Below are 16215 nucleotides of genomic sequence, written 5' to 3' on the forward strand. Positions count from 1 at the left end.
TTACCAATAACGTAAAGGCAATTAATACATTTTGTATATTACGTGTCTTATATACTGTGTTCTTACAATATAAACTAAAGAAAAGCTTATTAAGAAAATCATAAGGAAGAGAAAATACATTAACAGTACCGTACTGTATCGAAAAAAAATCTGTGTGTAAGTGGACACAGAATTCAAACCCATCTTGTTCAAGGGTCAACTGTATGCCTATACAGTGTCACTAAAATTTAACATACCCCAAATTAGAAATCCACCTTCCCATTCTAACTTTCCCATTCTTTTCTTGACACTACTATCATTTATTTTATTGTCCTTCAGAAATCTTCACATTTAAAAAAGTGACCTCAATATTTAGTAAATCACTAAAAACTGCTGTGATCATTTTTGTCTTATATTTCTATAGCACCCTTTACAGTTTACAAAGTGTTTTCACATTTGTTACCACATTTGTTCATTACACATACCGGAGAGGTAGGTATGAGTACCATTTCTATGAATGAGGTCACTGACATTCAAACAGGTTAAAGAAGTTTCTCTGGGATCCCACAACTACCAAGTGACAGAACCAGGATGCTAGCATATCTCTTGACTTCAAATATGGTGCTCACACCATTGTGTAGCACCTGCCTGTGCTAAGAGATCAGGCCCTTTTTATCTCCTTCTATAGTCTATCACCTTAGAACAGGCCCTCATTACTTTATACTTATGTTGTTACAAGTATGGCTGTGACAAAGAGACTCAATGCATACTATTTTAAGTATCTGAAATGGTTTTCACCTATTAAAAATTCAGTAAAGCAGGAGCACCTGCGTGGCTCAGTCGGTTCTGGGATCTAGCTCCATGTGCTCAGCGGGAAGCCTGCTTCTCCGACTCCCTCTGACCCCCTCCCTACCCTCTGCTCATGCTCTCTTTCTCTCTCTCTCTCTCTCAAATAAAATCTTTTTAAAAATTAATAAATACAACACCACTAAACCAAACTGTTATTATAATTCCAATGCTCCTTGTAAATCTACTTGACAATACAAATATAATACTTTCAGGGCCCCTGGATGGTTCAGTCGGTTGAGTGTCCAGCTCTTCAAATCAGTCGGGCTCTGCGCTCAAGAGTGGAGTCTGCTTCAGATTCTCTCTCCCTCTCCCTCCCGCTCACTCACTCACTCTCTCAAATAAATAAATAAAATCTTTTAAAAAATGTATATATATATATATAAACAAAATACTTTCATGTCCCAGGCATTATCATTTCAAGTTTCAAGTTGTGAAAACTATAATCCAAACTCTTTCTAGATCTCATTAGGAGCTTTGCACATCCATATACACCACAGAATCATACATTTGGCCCTAGGTTGGGCCTGGAGCAATTCTTTAGTTTTTTAGATATCTTAATTTCAAAACACAAACTAATTCCTTTTCAGTTCTAAGCCTCAGTTTTCTGCAATAATACTACACAGCTTTCATTAAGTTAAGCTTGCAAATTAGCAGAACTGTATTATGCTATATCATTATATTTACACATAATGATTTTGTCAATTACAGGTAAAAGGATAAGGAAATACTTTTTATGGGCAAACACACAGACAAGAGAGTAAAGCCTAAGCATTCCTTTCATGTTTTAACATCACTCAATGCTTATATTGTAAAACAAGAAGAAGAAAACAGTACCTCAGAATCCCAAGGTGATTCTCTATCTTCCTCTTCTTCTAATCCTAATACCATAACTACAAAATATAGTCACAGACACTTTAATGAGAATACTATTATGAATTTGAAACACATATAGAAGCCTATCCATATTTATGAATATTTCAATAAAATAAAAGTGATAGCAGTAAAGATTTTCAGAGTGTTGAAGTATTTTCAAGAAGTTGGTAGTAGTTGGGATACTTATAAAGAAAGACAGCAAAAGAGAAATATCTTAATGAAATGGAAAACATATCTAGATCTACAGACTTTCAGATTTTTTTATAGTAACACTTAAGCATAGAAAAAAATTCACAGATGTTCACTGACTTACCATCTCCATTATTTTTGTATGCTCTATCAGAAGTCAAGTTGTCATTAACTGTTTGCCCTTGTGGAGCACTTTCAGTATCAATCCCATTGTCCTTTTTTGCAATTGCTGATAGCACCTCTCCTTCCTATAAAAACAACACAAAACGAAAACCCAACTTCAGAAAACATCACATTAATTCAATTGCTCCCTTACTCACTTACTCAAGAAAGACAAATACATACCGTCTCTGTCAAGTCATAGGCACTATCCTGGGACAAGTTGGAAGTAGAAATAAAAGACAGGGACTACCCTATATGCTAGTAGGGGTAGAGATGGACGAAAACAGATAAGAACAGAAGAGTATCATTTACTGGGGCGCCTGGGTGGCACAGTGGTTAAGCGTCTGCCTTCGGCTCAGGGCGTGATCCCGGCGTTATGGGATCGAGCCCCACATCGGGCTCCTCCACTGTGAGCCTGCTTCTTCCTCTCCCACTCCCCCTGCTTGTGTTCCCTCTCTCGCTGGCTGTCTCTATCTCTGTCAAATAAATAGATAAAATCTTTAAAAAAAAAAAAAAAGAGTATCATTTACTAGTTCTACAGGTGAAGTGAATAAAGCACAGCAAAGGCACAAAAGAGAAAACAGTTGTATATGGGAAGCTCAGGAAGTGCTGCAAAGATAGGGCTGTATTTTGAAAGACAGACAAAGTGCACAAGGAGGGTGTAAAGGGCCTTCTAGAAAAGGTAGAATGAGCAAAAGGATGAAGTATGAAATAACACAGGAAGTAACGATAGCTAGAGAATGTGGCAAAACTGGAACACACTTCTTGGGAATGGGATACAGACATGTAATTGGAAAATCAGGACTGAACCAAAAAAGGCAAGTGTCATGCTAGAATAGGAACTTTCTCCGTCATGTAATGGGTATCCACCAAATAAGCAGAGAAATTACATCGTAACAAACATATTTAAAAAGGTCACTCTGACAGCAATGTAAAGATGAACATAAAGGAACCAAAACCAGAAGAGTATTTCAAAATTATAGGTGAGGGGATGCACTATGGTAATAAGATATGAAAAATGGTAAGCAGGGACAAAATACTGAATGTGGTCAATGACTGTGCTGAATTTTTTTTGCTTTTTAACTTATTTCTTTATTTGTCAGGGAAAGAGAGAGAGCAACCACAAGCAGGAGGAGTGACAGACAGAGAGAGAAGCAAGCTCCCCGCTGAGCAAGAAGCCCAACGCAGGACTCGATCCCAGGATCCTGGGATCATGACGTGAGTTGAAGGCAGACACTTACTTAACCCACTGAGCCAGCCAGGTGTCACTTTTTCTAATTTAAATTCAATTAATTAACATATAATGTATTACTGGTTTCAGAGGTAGAAATTTTTTTTTAAACATTTATTTATTTATTTTTACAGAGAGACAGAGTGTGCGCGTGCAGGGGGAGGGGCAGAGGGAGAGGAAGAGAGAGAGTCCTCAAGCAGACTCCCTACTGAGGATGGAGCCTGATGCAGGGCTTGATATACCAGGACCCTGAGATCACGACCTGAGCCAACATCAAGAGTCGGATGCTTACCAGAGTGAGCCACCCAGGGGCCCCTGGATGTAGCAATTTCGGGGAAGTTTGGAGTCCAGGATTTTTCCTGCCTCAGTATTTCAGTGGTGCCATATACGAGCATGGGGAAAACAAATGACAGAGCAGACTACAAAAAGTCAGGGAAGTGGAAAGCGTCAGAAACCATGTTTTCAATCCAGGACATACCAAATTTGAAACACCCAGGAGACTTAAGAAGAAAGTTATAGACAAATACATTTGAAGTAGGAAAAAAATGACATTACTTAGAAAAATATAAGTAATATAATTATAAATATTTAAATATAAATATAAAAATATAATAGATATAATTAAATAATGTAAACCTACACAGAACTCTGAAATTTTCAGAACAAAAATAAAAGCAGGGGGAAAAAGCCATGGATTCAATATTTCAATTATATACTTCACATTAGTTTCAAGGATAGAAAATACACTTTTATTAACATAGGCAAGTTAATGGGCACCTGGGTGGCTCAGCTGGATAAGCATCTGACTTAGGATTTTGGCTCAGGTCATCATCTCAGATTTGTGAGACTGAGCCCCACATCAGGCTCCATGCTCGGTGGGGAGTCTGCTTCTCTCCCTCTCTCTTCCTCTCCCTCCTACCCTCTCCCCCCACCACACTCTCTCTCTCTCTCACTCTGAAATAAATAAAACTTTAGGAAAAAAACACATACAGGCAAGTATTCGTCTCTGTAATGAACAGCATTTTTAAGATTAATAAAAAGACTTAATCGCAAAACACTGATTTAAGATTTTGTAAGAATACTCCGTTTAAAAATTTAATCTTAAAAGATTTAAATTGTAGAAGAGAAATACTTATGGGATCATAGAATTCCGAGGCATTTTTAAGTACTACTATGATTTACAAAAAAAAGATAAAACCCCATTTTAAAATTCATATGGTTTTCTTATATGAACTGTAAATAGCAAACTAATAGCTCTAATTTCCTATCTACGAATATAAGATGGTAATTAAGGACTGGAGAAAGAACCTAGTAATAAAAAATTAATAATCATGATCATCCAAGCTGAATGTTTTAAAGACTCCAGATACATGTATGATTATCAAGCAGGGCCCAATATTCACATGAGGAAAGAAAAAAGGGACCAAAAAAACCAAATCACCAGTATTTCTGAGTTTCAGATTTGAAAGAATTCACACGTTAAATTTAACAACTACGTGGGCACCTGGCTGGCTCAGTTGGAAGGGTGTGTGACCCTTGATCTCAGGGTTGTGAGTTCAAGCCCCGCGTTGGGTATAGAGATTACTCAAAATTTTTAAAATCTAAAAAAAAACAAAAATTAACAACTATGAATACTAAAGTTTCCTGAGAATAATATAAAATGTATCCACTATTGGAGATATTTGAAAAAGTAAAAATCATCTTCCAGAAATAATTCTGTACACTCTGCTGGCAACCTTTCCTTCCTTATGACTCTACGATGACAAATAGTTCATATTAGAAAAAAACTTATAAATTATGAGTTCATTCATTCGATGTCTGTGTATATATCTATTATACGCAGATATAATTAAAAATAAGTAAATCAGAGTCCAGAAACAATTTTCTTCCTTAAGAGTGCTGCAGCATAAGATTTTTTTCCTTTACTGGATAAAGATTAAGAACCTCACTCACATAATCAGAAATTTCAGTTTTAATTAATGAAAAGACTACATAAAATGTTTACTTATTTCCTCTCTTTATTCTCAAAAAGATCTAAAACCTGCCAAGATTATACCACACAGTAAGTTAAATTAGAAACCACAAGAAAGGGCACCTGGGTGGCTCAGTTGGTTAAGCATCTGCCTACAGCTCAGGTCATGATCCCAGGGTCCTGGGATCGAGTCCTGAATCAGGCTCCCTGCTCAGTGGGGAGTCTGCTTCTCCCTCTGCCCCTCCCCCTGCTTGTGTGTCCTCCAGCTCTCAATATCTCTCTCTCACTCTCTCGCACAAAAATAAATAAAATCTTCAAAAAAAAAAAAAAAGAAACCAACCAACCACAAGGATGACAACGACCAAAAATTCAAAATTCATAATAAATCTGATTAAGGTCTAAAACAGATTTCACTTTGCATTATCTATAAACACAGCTTTTGCTAAATTAAATATATCACACTTTATTAAAGTTAAAAGGATAAAATTTTCTTCCAGTTCTTCATAAAAATCAGCTGTAAGTCATTCAGAAGAGTCTAAGCATTTGTATTACCTGACTTTGTTTTTTAAGTTTGCACTTAAAATAATCTCTACCATATTTTATAATCCAGACTATCTGCTCTCCCTTAGCCCCACTACTGCAGTTATGTTTTTGTAATAATCTCTCTCAACTCTTCAATCTTTACATTCATCTTGCCCTTCTTAAATGAATTCTTCCCCCCACCCCCTCCCTCATCTTCACATCCATCTAGCTGTTCTTTCCAGTTGCTTTCTAATTCTTTACTTCCATACTGGCATACCTAAGAATTGTTCACTCCCACCAACCTTTATAAATCTCAATCCGGTACTTATCTCCCTGTTGTTATTACACTATGTTCTCTTATGATCTTGAGGACTTCCATTTCTTCCTAAGATCTTTTCATTATAAGGATCAAGAGGATGTATGTGAAAAAAAAGCATAGGGGGAAAAAGTTTAAAACAAAACAACTTACCTTTGTAACACCAAGGCCTTCTAATGGCCCGAGAGGTTTTTTAAGAGTGCTAGGTGACGGAATAGCAGGACAAAAAAGGTCATACACTTTTGTATCTTCATCTTTATGATCAGAATTATCGTCCGTAAGTGAAAGGTTATCGCCTACTGTCATAAGGCCACATTTTGTTTCCACTTAGTAAAAAACAAAATAAAGAGTACATGAAAATATCTGTAATTTTGAATTACTGAGTAACACAAGAATGGACAAAAATCACTGAATAACACAAGTCTTCAAATAGCTTACAGTTCTTGAATTTCTCACAAGCAGCCATTAGCTTTCTTAAGCTTGGTTTGGGGACATTCTAGAAAAAAAATTAATACTTTTAAGGATTACAAGTATCACATTTGGTAAAATAATCATAATATTCACTATTATCAAATGAGCACCGTTACACAAAGAACACAGGTTTTGGAATCATTCAAATGTAGATTCAAGTTTCAGTTCTGCCATTTACTAGCCTACATTTTCTCATGGGGTGAGGATTATGAGAGATTTAATAGGTAGTCCCAAAATGTTACTTTCCTTACCCCTGATTATCATACAAATTCTTCCTGAACCATTTAAAACTAAAGCCACCCTACAACCCAGCAACTGCACTACTAGGTATTTCTCCAAAGGATACAAACACAGTGATCTGAAGGGGCACCTGCACCCCAATGTTAATAGCAGCAAGTCCACAATAGCCAAACTATGGAAAGAGCCTAGATGTCCACTGGCAGATGAATGGATAAAGAAGATGTGGCATATACACACAATGGAATATTACTCAGCCATCAAAAAGAATGAACTCCTGCCATTTGCAATGACATGAATGGAACTAGAGGGTATTCTGCTAAGTGAAATAAGTCAGTCAGAGAAAGACAAATACCACGATTTCACTCATATGTGGAAGAAAAAAACAGATGAACATAGGGGAAGGGAAGGAAAAAAAAAGATGAAAACAGAGAGGGAGGCAGATCCTAAGAGACTCTTAAGTACAGGAAAGAAACAGGGTTGCTGGAGGGGAGGCAGGGTGGGGGGGGCAGGGAGTGGAATAACTGGGTGATGGGCATTAAGGAGAGTACTTGAATTAATGAGCACTGGGTGTTGTGTGCAACTAATGAATCACTGAATTCTACCTCTAAAACTAATAATATAGGATATGTAAATTAAATTGAAATTTTAAAAAATTTTTACTTTCTTTACCAAAGTAACCTAAAATAAAACTTTATTCCTAGGTAATTGAAAGTATTATTGAAAAAAACCCAAACATTAAGAAATTTAGATTATTTATACTTTAACATGTGTTTGCATGATTTATATTTGCACGAATATCTCTTGTAGGAGAAAATATTAAAATTTAGTTTTTAGTAGTATCTTATTTAGGTAAGTTGGAATTACAATTTAAGTTGGTTTTGTTTGTCAAAATGCTAAAGACAAATGATTGTTTAAATTCAGCTCCTTCCAGAAAAGAGAAAAAAACTAATAATAAACCTTGTAGGGCAATGATTCAGAAAGCCATAACCAAATATATTGACAATGGAGACAGAAAGAGAAGGACTGAAAGAACAGACTCTAAAGAAATATTTCTGCAAGGAAAAATTAGGGTAGGGATAAATAATTAAAAAAAAAAAAAGAGTTGGGGGGAGAAGAAGCAAAAAGGAAAAAAATAAGACATGACCGATCAATCAAGCACAAGCTTAAGATAAGGAAAAAAAGGAAAAATGTAAGTAAAAAAAGGTATATGGAAAAAATATGTATTTTCCAGGATATGTGAGTATGATTATGGATATACTATAAACAGAAGTCTCTTAAATTTTTTCAATTACATATTATAAATATATATTACATATAAATTATAAATATATATGAGAGAGGCTTTTGTTCATAGTCTATACCTAATAATACTGACTTTTCTCACTCTACAATTATTTCTTTATAATTACTGTAGTAAAGAATTTAATTTTTTCACTATAAATTGTTCAATTTGTGGTCATCTATGACAATCTGAAAGCTATAAATTATTACCAGAGAGAGAAAAAAATAGAAAAAGAAATGTTTCTAATACATCAACTTTGCACATGGAGAAAGAACTGGTAATGAGAATTCTAAGGAGAAATGTATTCCTTGAAAGGATATATCTAATGGGACATAGGTGGGGTTAAAGAAAATAGTTGGGCATTTTCATCTACAACTCTAAGCTCACAATTAGAGGATACTAAAAAATACACTGTAACCTTCCTTCTTATTTATTTCTTTGTTCCTCAACATAATTCGTTTGCACTTATAAAGCCTAAACATGAAAATGGAATATAAATTTGAGCCATATTTTTTAAATTTATGTATTTAATTATGACATATTATACACATTACATTACTTATAACATTCCATTATACAGAATTCCATCAGTCTGCTCATTTATTCACATTCAAAAAATATTAAATTCCTTCTTCCAAGCAAGACTTTATTCTAGGTGTTTCAAGAGATGCAGAATTCTGTTTCCTAACATCCAGTAGCATATAATGACGTAGGGGCTTTCAAATGAATATTTAAATAAACATAAAATGAGTGAAATTTTTAGAATCTGATACAAAGGCTATAAGTAGATATTTTAAAAAACTATAATATAAAAGATTTCTGAAATTGGACATTTTACCATATGGGTATGAAGAGCCTCTGCTCCTAGAACTGATTATTATTTTAGGCAAATCATGTACTCTTCACTTAGATAAAGAGTTTTAACTATACTCTGCATGGAATTATTTTGAAAACACAGCGGAATGCCTTTGCAATATACATTTTGAGAAACAATTTAAATTTCTGAATTTCCACAACTTCTAATATTATTTTAGTCTAAATGTAGAACAAAGGATAGAAACAGAGAAAAAAAAATCTTCTTTCGTACAACTACATGCCACCAAAATAAAAAATGTCCAAGAAAAAATATCTGCAATAAATAATTGGATCCACTAAAGATTTCACTTAGGCATTAGTATTATAAAATTCATGTTTTTTAGAGAAAGAAAAGAAAAGAAAAGAAAAAGAAGAAAGAAAGAAAGAGAAAAAAGAAAGTAAGTCATGTTAAGATCTAAAACTCACAGTAAGAATCCTTATCCTTGGGAAACGGGCGAGCTGGGGGCTCTGAAGTGACCATCACCTGGGGCTGTGGTGGGGGCACCCGAATGTTTCCGTCTTCACGTCCCCCTCCTCACGTCAACCCCGCAGCCGCCAGCCCCGGCTCACCCCCACCCCAGCCCACCCTGCCAGCCCGTCCTGCTGCGGAGCTGGTGGGGGCCGCGTCTACATGACGGCGGTGACGAGGCGGGGGCAGGGGTCCCGGCCTCCCGCAGAGCAGCACCGCGCCGAGTTGGGAGACCCCAGACGCCCGTGAGTGCAGAGACGCTAAGCCCACCGAGGAGACCGAGCCGCGACAGGGGGCGGCGCAAAGACCCCGGCCGGCGCCCGCTTACCTGCGGCGGCTCCGCTCCTGACCGGCGCCGCCGCCCCCGAGCAGCCAAGGGGAAGCGGCTGTTAGGACCGGCCGGGCAGGCTGGGCTCGCCAGAGGCTTAGGGGGCGGGCCGGCTGAGGACGCGCGCGAGGCCCGGGTGCCCACCGCCGCCGCTGCCTCGGGAGCTACCTGGGCCACAGCCCCGCCAGGCGGCTCTCCTGAACGGGACGCGGCAGTCGTGGCGGCCTAGAGGCGGGCCGGCTGCGCGCAGGCCCCTCCCCGGCCACGTGACGCCGCGGTTGGCCAACGCCTCCCGCCGCGGGACGCCCCAGCTGCCTCCCTTCCGGGCCGCGCTAGCCCAACACGCGGGACCGCTGCTCCTCCCCTGCGTAGCAGGGCCCGGAGCCCTGAGCTCTCTCGCTTTGTGCAAAGCTAGCGATACTCTTCTAAAGTTTCTGCTGGTCCCCATGGCAACCCCGCGGCGCGTCACGTGGAACTTAAAACCCGACTGCAAAAAAGAATAAATACTGAAGTGAAAAAAAAAAAATCCTTATCCTTAACCAAATGTCATATTTCCTCCATTATGGGAAAGCTTTTCCCAATATAATTTTCCTGTCATTATATATTTTCCAGCCCATTTTCTTCGACCTCCACCTCAGTATTTGCCAGTTAAAAAAAAAAAAATTGTCAACTTGTCATATTTCTGTAAAATGGTTTGTTCTGACCAACTTTCCATTACAAACATAAAATGATGACAGGCAGGCCACTGCTAAATTTTAACAGTAAATAAAAGACAAAACTAAATTCAGAGCAGGAAAATTAATTTCACAAGAGAGTACTTTACCTTGATATTAAAGTCGTCATCATCTGATGTAGGCCATGAATCATCCGCACCACGGTAAACAGAAAGCCTTTAGAGCAAAAATATACAACAAAAACAAGTTCATTAAAAAGAAAAATTGAAAGGTCAGCTATTTATTTATTGAAAGAAGTTTCTTGATATAATTAAAATTTGGCCTCTGTTTTTGTTACTAAGTTTTATTTTAATTCCAGTACTATTAACATATGGTGCTATATTAGTTTTATGTATACAATATAATGATTCGGCAATTCCATACATCACCCAGGGTTCATCATGACAAGGGGATTCCTTAATCCCTATCTCCTATTTCAGCCATTCGCCCACCCATCTCCCCTCTGGCAACCATCAATTTGTTATCTATCGTTAAGAGTCTGTTTCTGGGTTTGTCTGTCTCTCCTTTTTCTTTGCTCATTTTTATTGTTTCTTAAATTCTACATGAGTGAAATCATAGGTTTATGTCTTTCTCTGACTTCGCTTAGCATAATACTCTCTACTTCCATCCATTGCATTGTAAATGGCAAGATTTAATTCTTTTCTATGGCTGAATAACATTCCATTGTGTATATATACCACTTCCTCTTTATCCATTCATCTGTCAATGGACACTTGGGCTGACTGTTGTAAATAATGCTGTAGTAAATATAGGGGTGCATGTATCCCTTTGAATTGGTGTTTTTGTATTTTTTGGATAAATACCCAGTACTGCAATCACTGGATTGTAGGGTAGTTCTATTTTTAGCTTTTTGAGGAAATGCCATACTTTTTCCCACAGTGGCTGTACCAGTTTGCATTCCCACCAACAGTCCAAGAGGGTTCCTTTTTCTCCGCCTCTTGGCCAACACTTGTTTCTTGTGTTTTTGATTTTGGCCATTCTGATGGGTGTGCGGTGGTATCTCATTGCAGTTTTGATTTGCATTTCCCTGAGGATGAGTGATGTTAAGCATCTTCTTATGTGCCTGTTGGCCATCTGCATGTTTTCTTTGGAAAAATGTCTGCTCATGTCTTCTGATCATTTTTAAACAGAGTTGTGTTTTGGGTGTTGAATTCTATCAGTACTTTATATTTGTATACTAACCCTTTACCAGATATGTCATCTGCAGGGGCGCCTGGGTGGCACAGCGGTTAAGCGTCTGCCTTCCGCTCAGGGCGTGATCCCAGCGTTATGGGATCGAGCCCCACGTCAGGCTCCTCCACTATGAGCCTGCTTCTTCCTCTCCCACTCCCCCTGCTTGTGTTCCCTCTCTCGCTGGCTGTCTCTATCTCTGTCGAATAAATAAATAAAATCTTTAAAAAAAAAAAAAAAGATATGTCATCTGCAAATATCTTCTCCCATTCTGTAGGTTGCCTTTTCGTTTTGTGTATTGATTCCGTCACTGTGCAAAACCTTCTGATTTTGATGTCCCAACAGTTTATTTTTGCCTTTATTGCTCTTGCCTCAGGAGATATAATTAGCAAAAAAATGTTGCTACAGCCAGTATCAGAGAGATTATTGCCTGTGCGCTCTTCAAGTATTTTATGATTTCAGGTGTCACATTTAGGTCTTAAATCCATTTCTGAGTTTATTTTTCTGTATGGTTAAAGAAAGTGGTCCAGTTTCATTCTTTTGCATGCAGCTGTTCAGTTTTCCCAACACCATTTGTTGAAGAGTCTGCTTTTTCCCCATTAGATATTCTTTCCTGCTTCATCAAGGATTAATTGATCATATTCTTATGGGTTTTGTTCTGGGTTTTCTGTTTTATTCCACTGATCTATATATCTGTTTTTATGCCAGTACCATACTGTTTGGATTATGATAGCTTTGTACTATAACTTGAAATCTGCAATTGTGATACCTCCAATTTGTTTTTCTTTTTCAATATTGCTTTGGCTATTCGAGGTCTTCAGTGGTTCCATACCAATTTTAGGATTCTTTGTTCTAGTTCTGTGAAAAATGTCGTTGGTATTTTAATAGGCATTGTATTAAATCTGCAGATTGCGTTGGGTACTATAGACATTTTAACAATATGTGTTCTTCCCATCCATGAGGATAGACTGTCTTTCCACTTCTTTGTGTCATCTTCAAATTCTGTCATCAATGTTTTATAGTTGCTAGAGTACAGGTCTTTCAAAATTTGGCCTCTGTTTTTTTTTTTTTTATTTATTTGACAGAGATAGAGACAGCCAGCGAGAGAGGGAACACAAGCAGGGGGAGTGGGAGAGGAAGAAGCAGGCTCACAGCAGAAGAGCCTGATGTGGGGCTCGATCCCAGATCGCCGGGATCACGCCCTGAGCCGAAGGCAGATGCTCAACCGCTGTGCCACCCAGGCGCCCCTGGCCTCTGTTTTTAAACGGTTTTCATTCTCTGTTTTGCCTCCACTTCTCCAAAGATGTGAAATACCTAGTAAAGACCCAGTCTTAGTTCCCATAAGTAAGAGTGACAGGCAAGGAATTCTCTGAAATGTTTGAAAGTTAATCGTACAAAAGTTAACCACAGTGAATTATCACCTTACACCTATCAGAATGGCTAGAATCAAAAACACAAAAAACAAGTATTGGCGAGGATGTAGAGAAAAAGGAACCCTTGTGCATGGTGTTGGGGATAGAAACTGGTGCAGCCACTGTGAAAAACAGTATGGACATTCCTTGAAAAATTAAAAATAGAAATACCATATGATCCAGTAATTCCACTATTGGTTATTTAATACTTCCCCAAAGAAATGAAAACACTAATTTGAAAAGATATATGCACCCCCATGTTTATTGCAGCATTCTTTACAACAGCCAAGATATGGAAACAACCCAGGTGTCCATCAACAGATGTACCACACACACACACACACACACACACACACACACACACACACAGAGGAATGTTACCTAGCCATAAAAAAGGAGGAGATCTTGCCATCTGCAACAATGTAGATGTACCTAGAGGATATCATGCTAAGTGAAATATGTCAGACAGAGATAGACAAATACGGGGCGCCTGGGTGGCTCAGTCATAAAGTGTCTGCCTTCAGCTCAGGGCATGATCCCGGAGCCCTGGAATCGAGCCCCACATCAGGCTCCTCCGCTCGGAGCCTGCTTCTTCCTCTCCCACTCCCCCTGCCTGTGTTCCCTCTCTCGCTGGCTGTCTCTCTGTCAAATAAATAAATAAAATCTTAAAACAAAAACAAAAACAAAAAGAGATAGACAAATTTCACTTATATGTGGAATCTAGAAAGCAGAACAAATGAACAAACAAAAAACAGAAACAGACCCAGAAATACAGAGAATTCTGTATGGCCAGAAGGGAAGGGGGTGGCAGACAGACAACATGGGCGAAGGGGAATGGGAGGCTCAGGATTCCAGTTATAGTAAGTCACAGGGATACAAGTACAGCATAGGGTATACAGTCAATGGTACTGTAATAGCATTATGCAGTAACAGATAGTAGCTACACTTGTGCTAAGCATGGTGTAACATACAGAGTTGTTGAATCACTATGTTGTACGCCTGAAACTAACACAACACTGTGTATCCACTATACTTCAATTTAAAAAAAATAAATATACAACGTTATGTTATTAGTGTGAATACTATTCCGAGAGAGATTAAAAGATTAAAAATTATAAGGTCCAACTTCTTTCCTACACAGGTCCTGCCTTATATAAACTAGCAAGACCTTAAAAACCTTCATAGGCACTCAGATACCCAAGAAGAGAGACTGCTATAAAAAAATAAAGTCCTGGTAGCCGTGCCTCTATTTCCCTAGACACTGCCTAATAGTTTCTTTCTGTGAGCTCCCACTCCTAGATCACTCTTCTGCAGGGCTCAGTGTACTCTCCAATCATTAAATCTCTAGACTATGAAAGCACAAGCTCTCAAAACAAGGATAAGCTCAAATGACCAAGAGTAGGAGCCATTTGCTGCTCCTGTAGAACAAGCTACACAGAGTTTCAGTCATCCATGGAGTCATCTCAATGTAGACACGTTACCAACTACCCAAATGAAGCTCCGTTACTGATCTGACACCCAGTCCCACCCCACCAAACCCTACATGTCCATGAGAAGGGCATCAAAGAATTAGGAAAAGAGGTGGAGTGAGGAGACCACTACCTTGGGCCATACATCTAGATAGTTCAGAATCTCCATTCCCCCTATTACTCGAGAGGATCTAAGCCACTCTCTGTAAGTTGGAATGGAAGTAGATGGTATCACATTCCTATATTCTGTAAAAAGACTCTTCCCAGTGGCTCAAATGATTTTAATATCTCTCAACAGAAAACCTGAAGTATGCTAGTTCGCTCAATTAAACGAACAAACAAAAAAGCTGCTCAGGATTCTCTTGAACCCTCTATTTTAATATGCCTTTCTACACAACTCCCAATATCCTGTGTCCTTCATTCCTTTCTGTGTGTGTGTGTGTGTGTGTGTGTGTGTATCCTTCCTTCCTGTAATGCATCTCTATCTAACTTACCATGAAACCCAATATTCTGACATCTTTTCTAAAACTCTTATTTCTATCCAACCCAACATTGTTGTTATTGAAACTCGGCCTCCCCTGCTAACTCCTTCCTTACCCACCTTCACTGTATTTACTAGACCCACTCCCCATCTTTCTATTATTAAAACATTCACCCACTAGATGAGAAAAAAGGAAGAAACCTGAATTTAAATCTTACTCTTGTCACTTGTCATAGCCAAATAAGTCACTTTAATCTCTTTTGAGTTTCAAATTCTCCATTTAAACAATCACTTGGTGAGGATTTAAAAACATAGGTTGCAGTACCCGAGGGCATTTTGATTAATTCATCTCTAAGATTCCTTAAAATCCTGAAATTCTATGTGCTTTTCACAATGTCTGTAGAAAAACAGAGAATACGTAACTGGCAGAAATAGAAAAAAAAATTTTTTTTTTATTAATAATGATTTTTTATTATATTATGTTAGTCACCATACAGTACATCCCCAGTTTTCGATGAGAAATAGAAAAAATTAATGGAATAAAAGAAGCACCAAGAAAAGCAGAGAAGAAAGTAAAAAAAAAAAAAAATCAAGAAAAGATTATAGAAAAGTCATGGAGAAAAGGAAAAAAGTCTACGAAAAAATAAAAAAGAAAAGAAAAATCTTCAAAGAACTAGTGAAGGGTACTAGCCTAAAGGGAAAACTAGACTGGGAAGTCAGTAAATAGAGAACCGTTTAGAAAGATCCTCTAAATAGATGATAAATTTCATTAACGTAACATGGTCTACACCTAGATTACATATCCTTCGCTTCTGGAAAAATCATTCATCTCAAGGAGAGCAGACATCACTACAGCTAAGAACTTGCGTGATTAGGTCTTGCTTAGGTAAAAGCTATGTACTGTGGCTATAGGTTACTGAGATCCACCCTAAAATCTTTGATATGTAAAAATAAGAGACTAGTTACCACTGCACTAATTGCCTCTAGTTATCACTAGTTGTCAAATATACTAGGACAAACGCTTGGACTAACCTGGTTTCTTAAGAAAACTCTAAATCCAAGTTAACACATAACTACATTTGACTTTCTGAGTTGATCTGACTAGGATCGGTATCTTAATCCCAGTGCTGCTGAGGAACAGAAGAATGGGTGTGGGAGTCACACAGGCTGACAGTCACATCAGGGCTCTGCTACTCATTAACTATGGAATC

The 16215-nt window shown here is 38.0% G+C and overlaps 1 protein-coding gene across 14 annotated transcripts in view; it reads right to left on the reverse strand.

Annotated features, from left to right (window-relative positions):
• ANKRD26 (ankyrin repeat domain 26) overlaps positions 1–16215 on the reverse strand; it is a 124137-nt gene that overhangs the window by 90980 nt on the left and 16942 nt on the right. For 13 of the 14 annotated variants that reach the window (XM_087857588.1, XM_087857589.1, XM_087857587.1 and 10 more), the window contains exons 8-12: positions 10562–10628; positions 6532–6589; positions 6247–6419; positions 2015–2138; positions 1663–1718 (exon numbers count right to left, since the gene is read on the reverse strand). In XM_087857588.1, coding sequence (XP_087713714.1) covers positions 1663–1718; positions 2015–2138; positions 6247–6419; positions 6532–6589; positions 10562–10628 — 478 coding nt within the window. Of the gene's footprint in view, positions 1–1662; positions 1719–2014; positions 2139–6246; positions 6420–6531; positions 6590–9738; positions 10525–10561; positions 10629–16215 lie in introns of those variants that run through there. The other variant, XM_087857595.1, reaches the window with a different exon arrangement.

This window comes from Ursus americanus, chromosome 31 (assembly GCF_024610735.1).
Source record: "Ursus americanus isolate L20-20 chromosome 31, mUrsAme1.1.p, whole genome shotgun sequence".
Classification (NCBI taxonomy): domain Eukaryota; kingdom Metazoa; phylum Chordata; class Mammalia; order Carnivora; family Ursidae; genus Ursus; species Ursus americanus.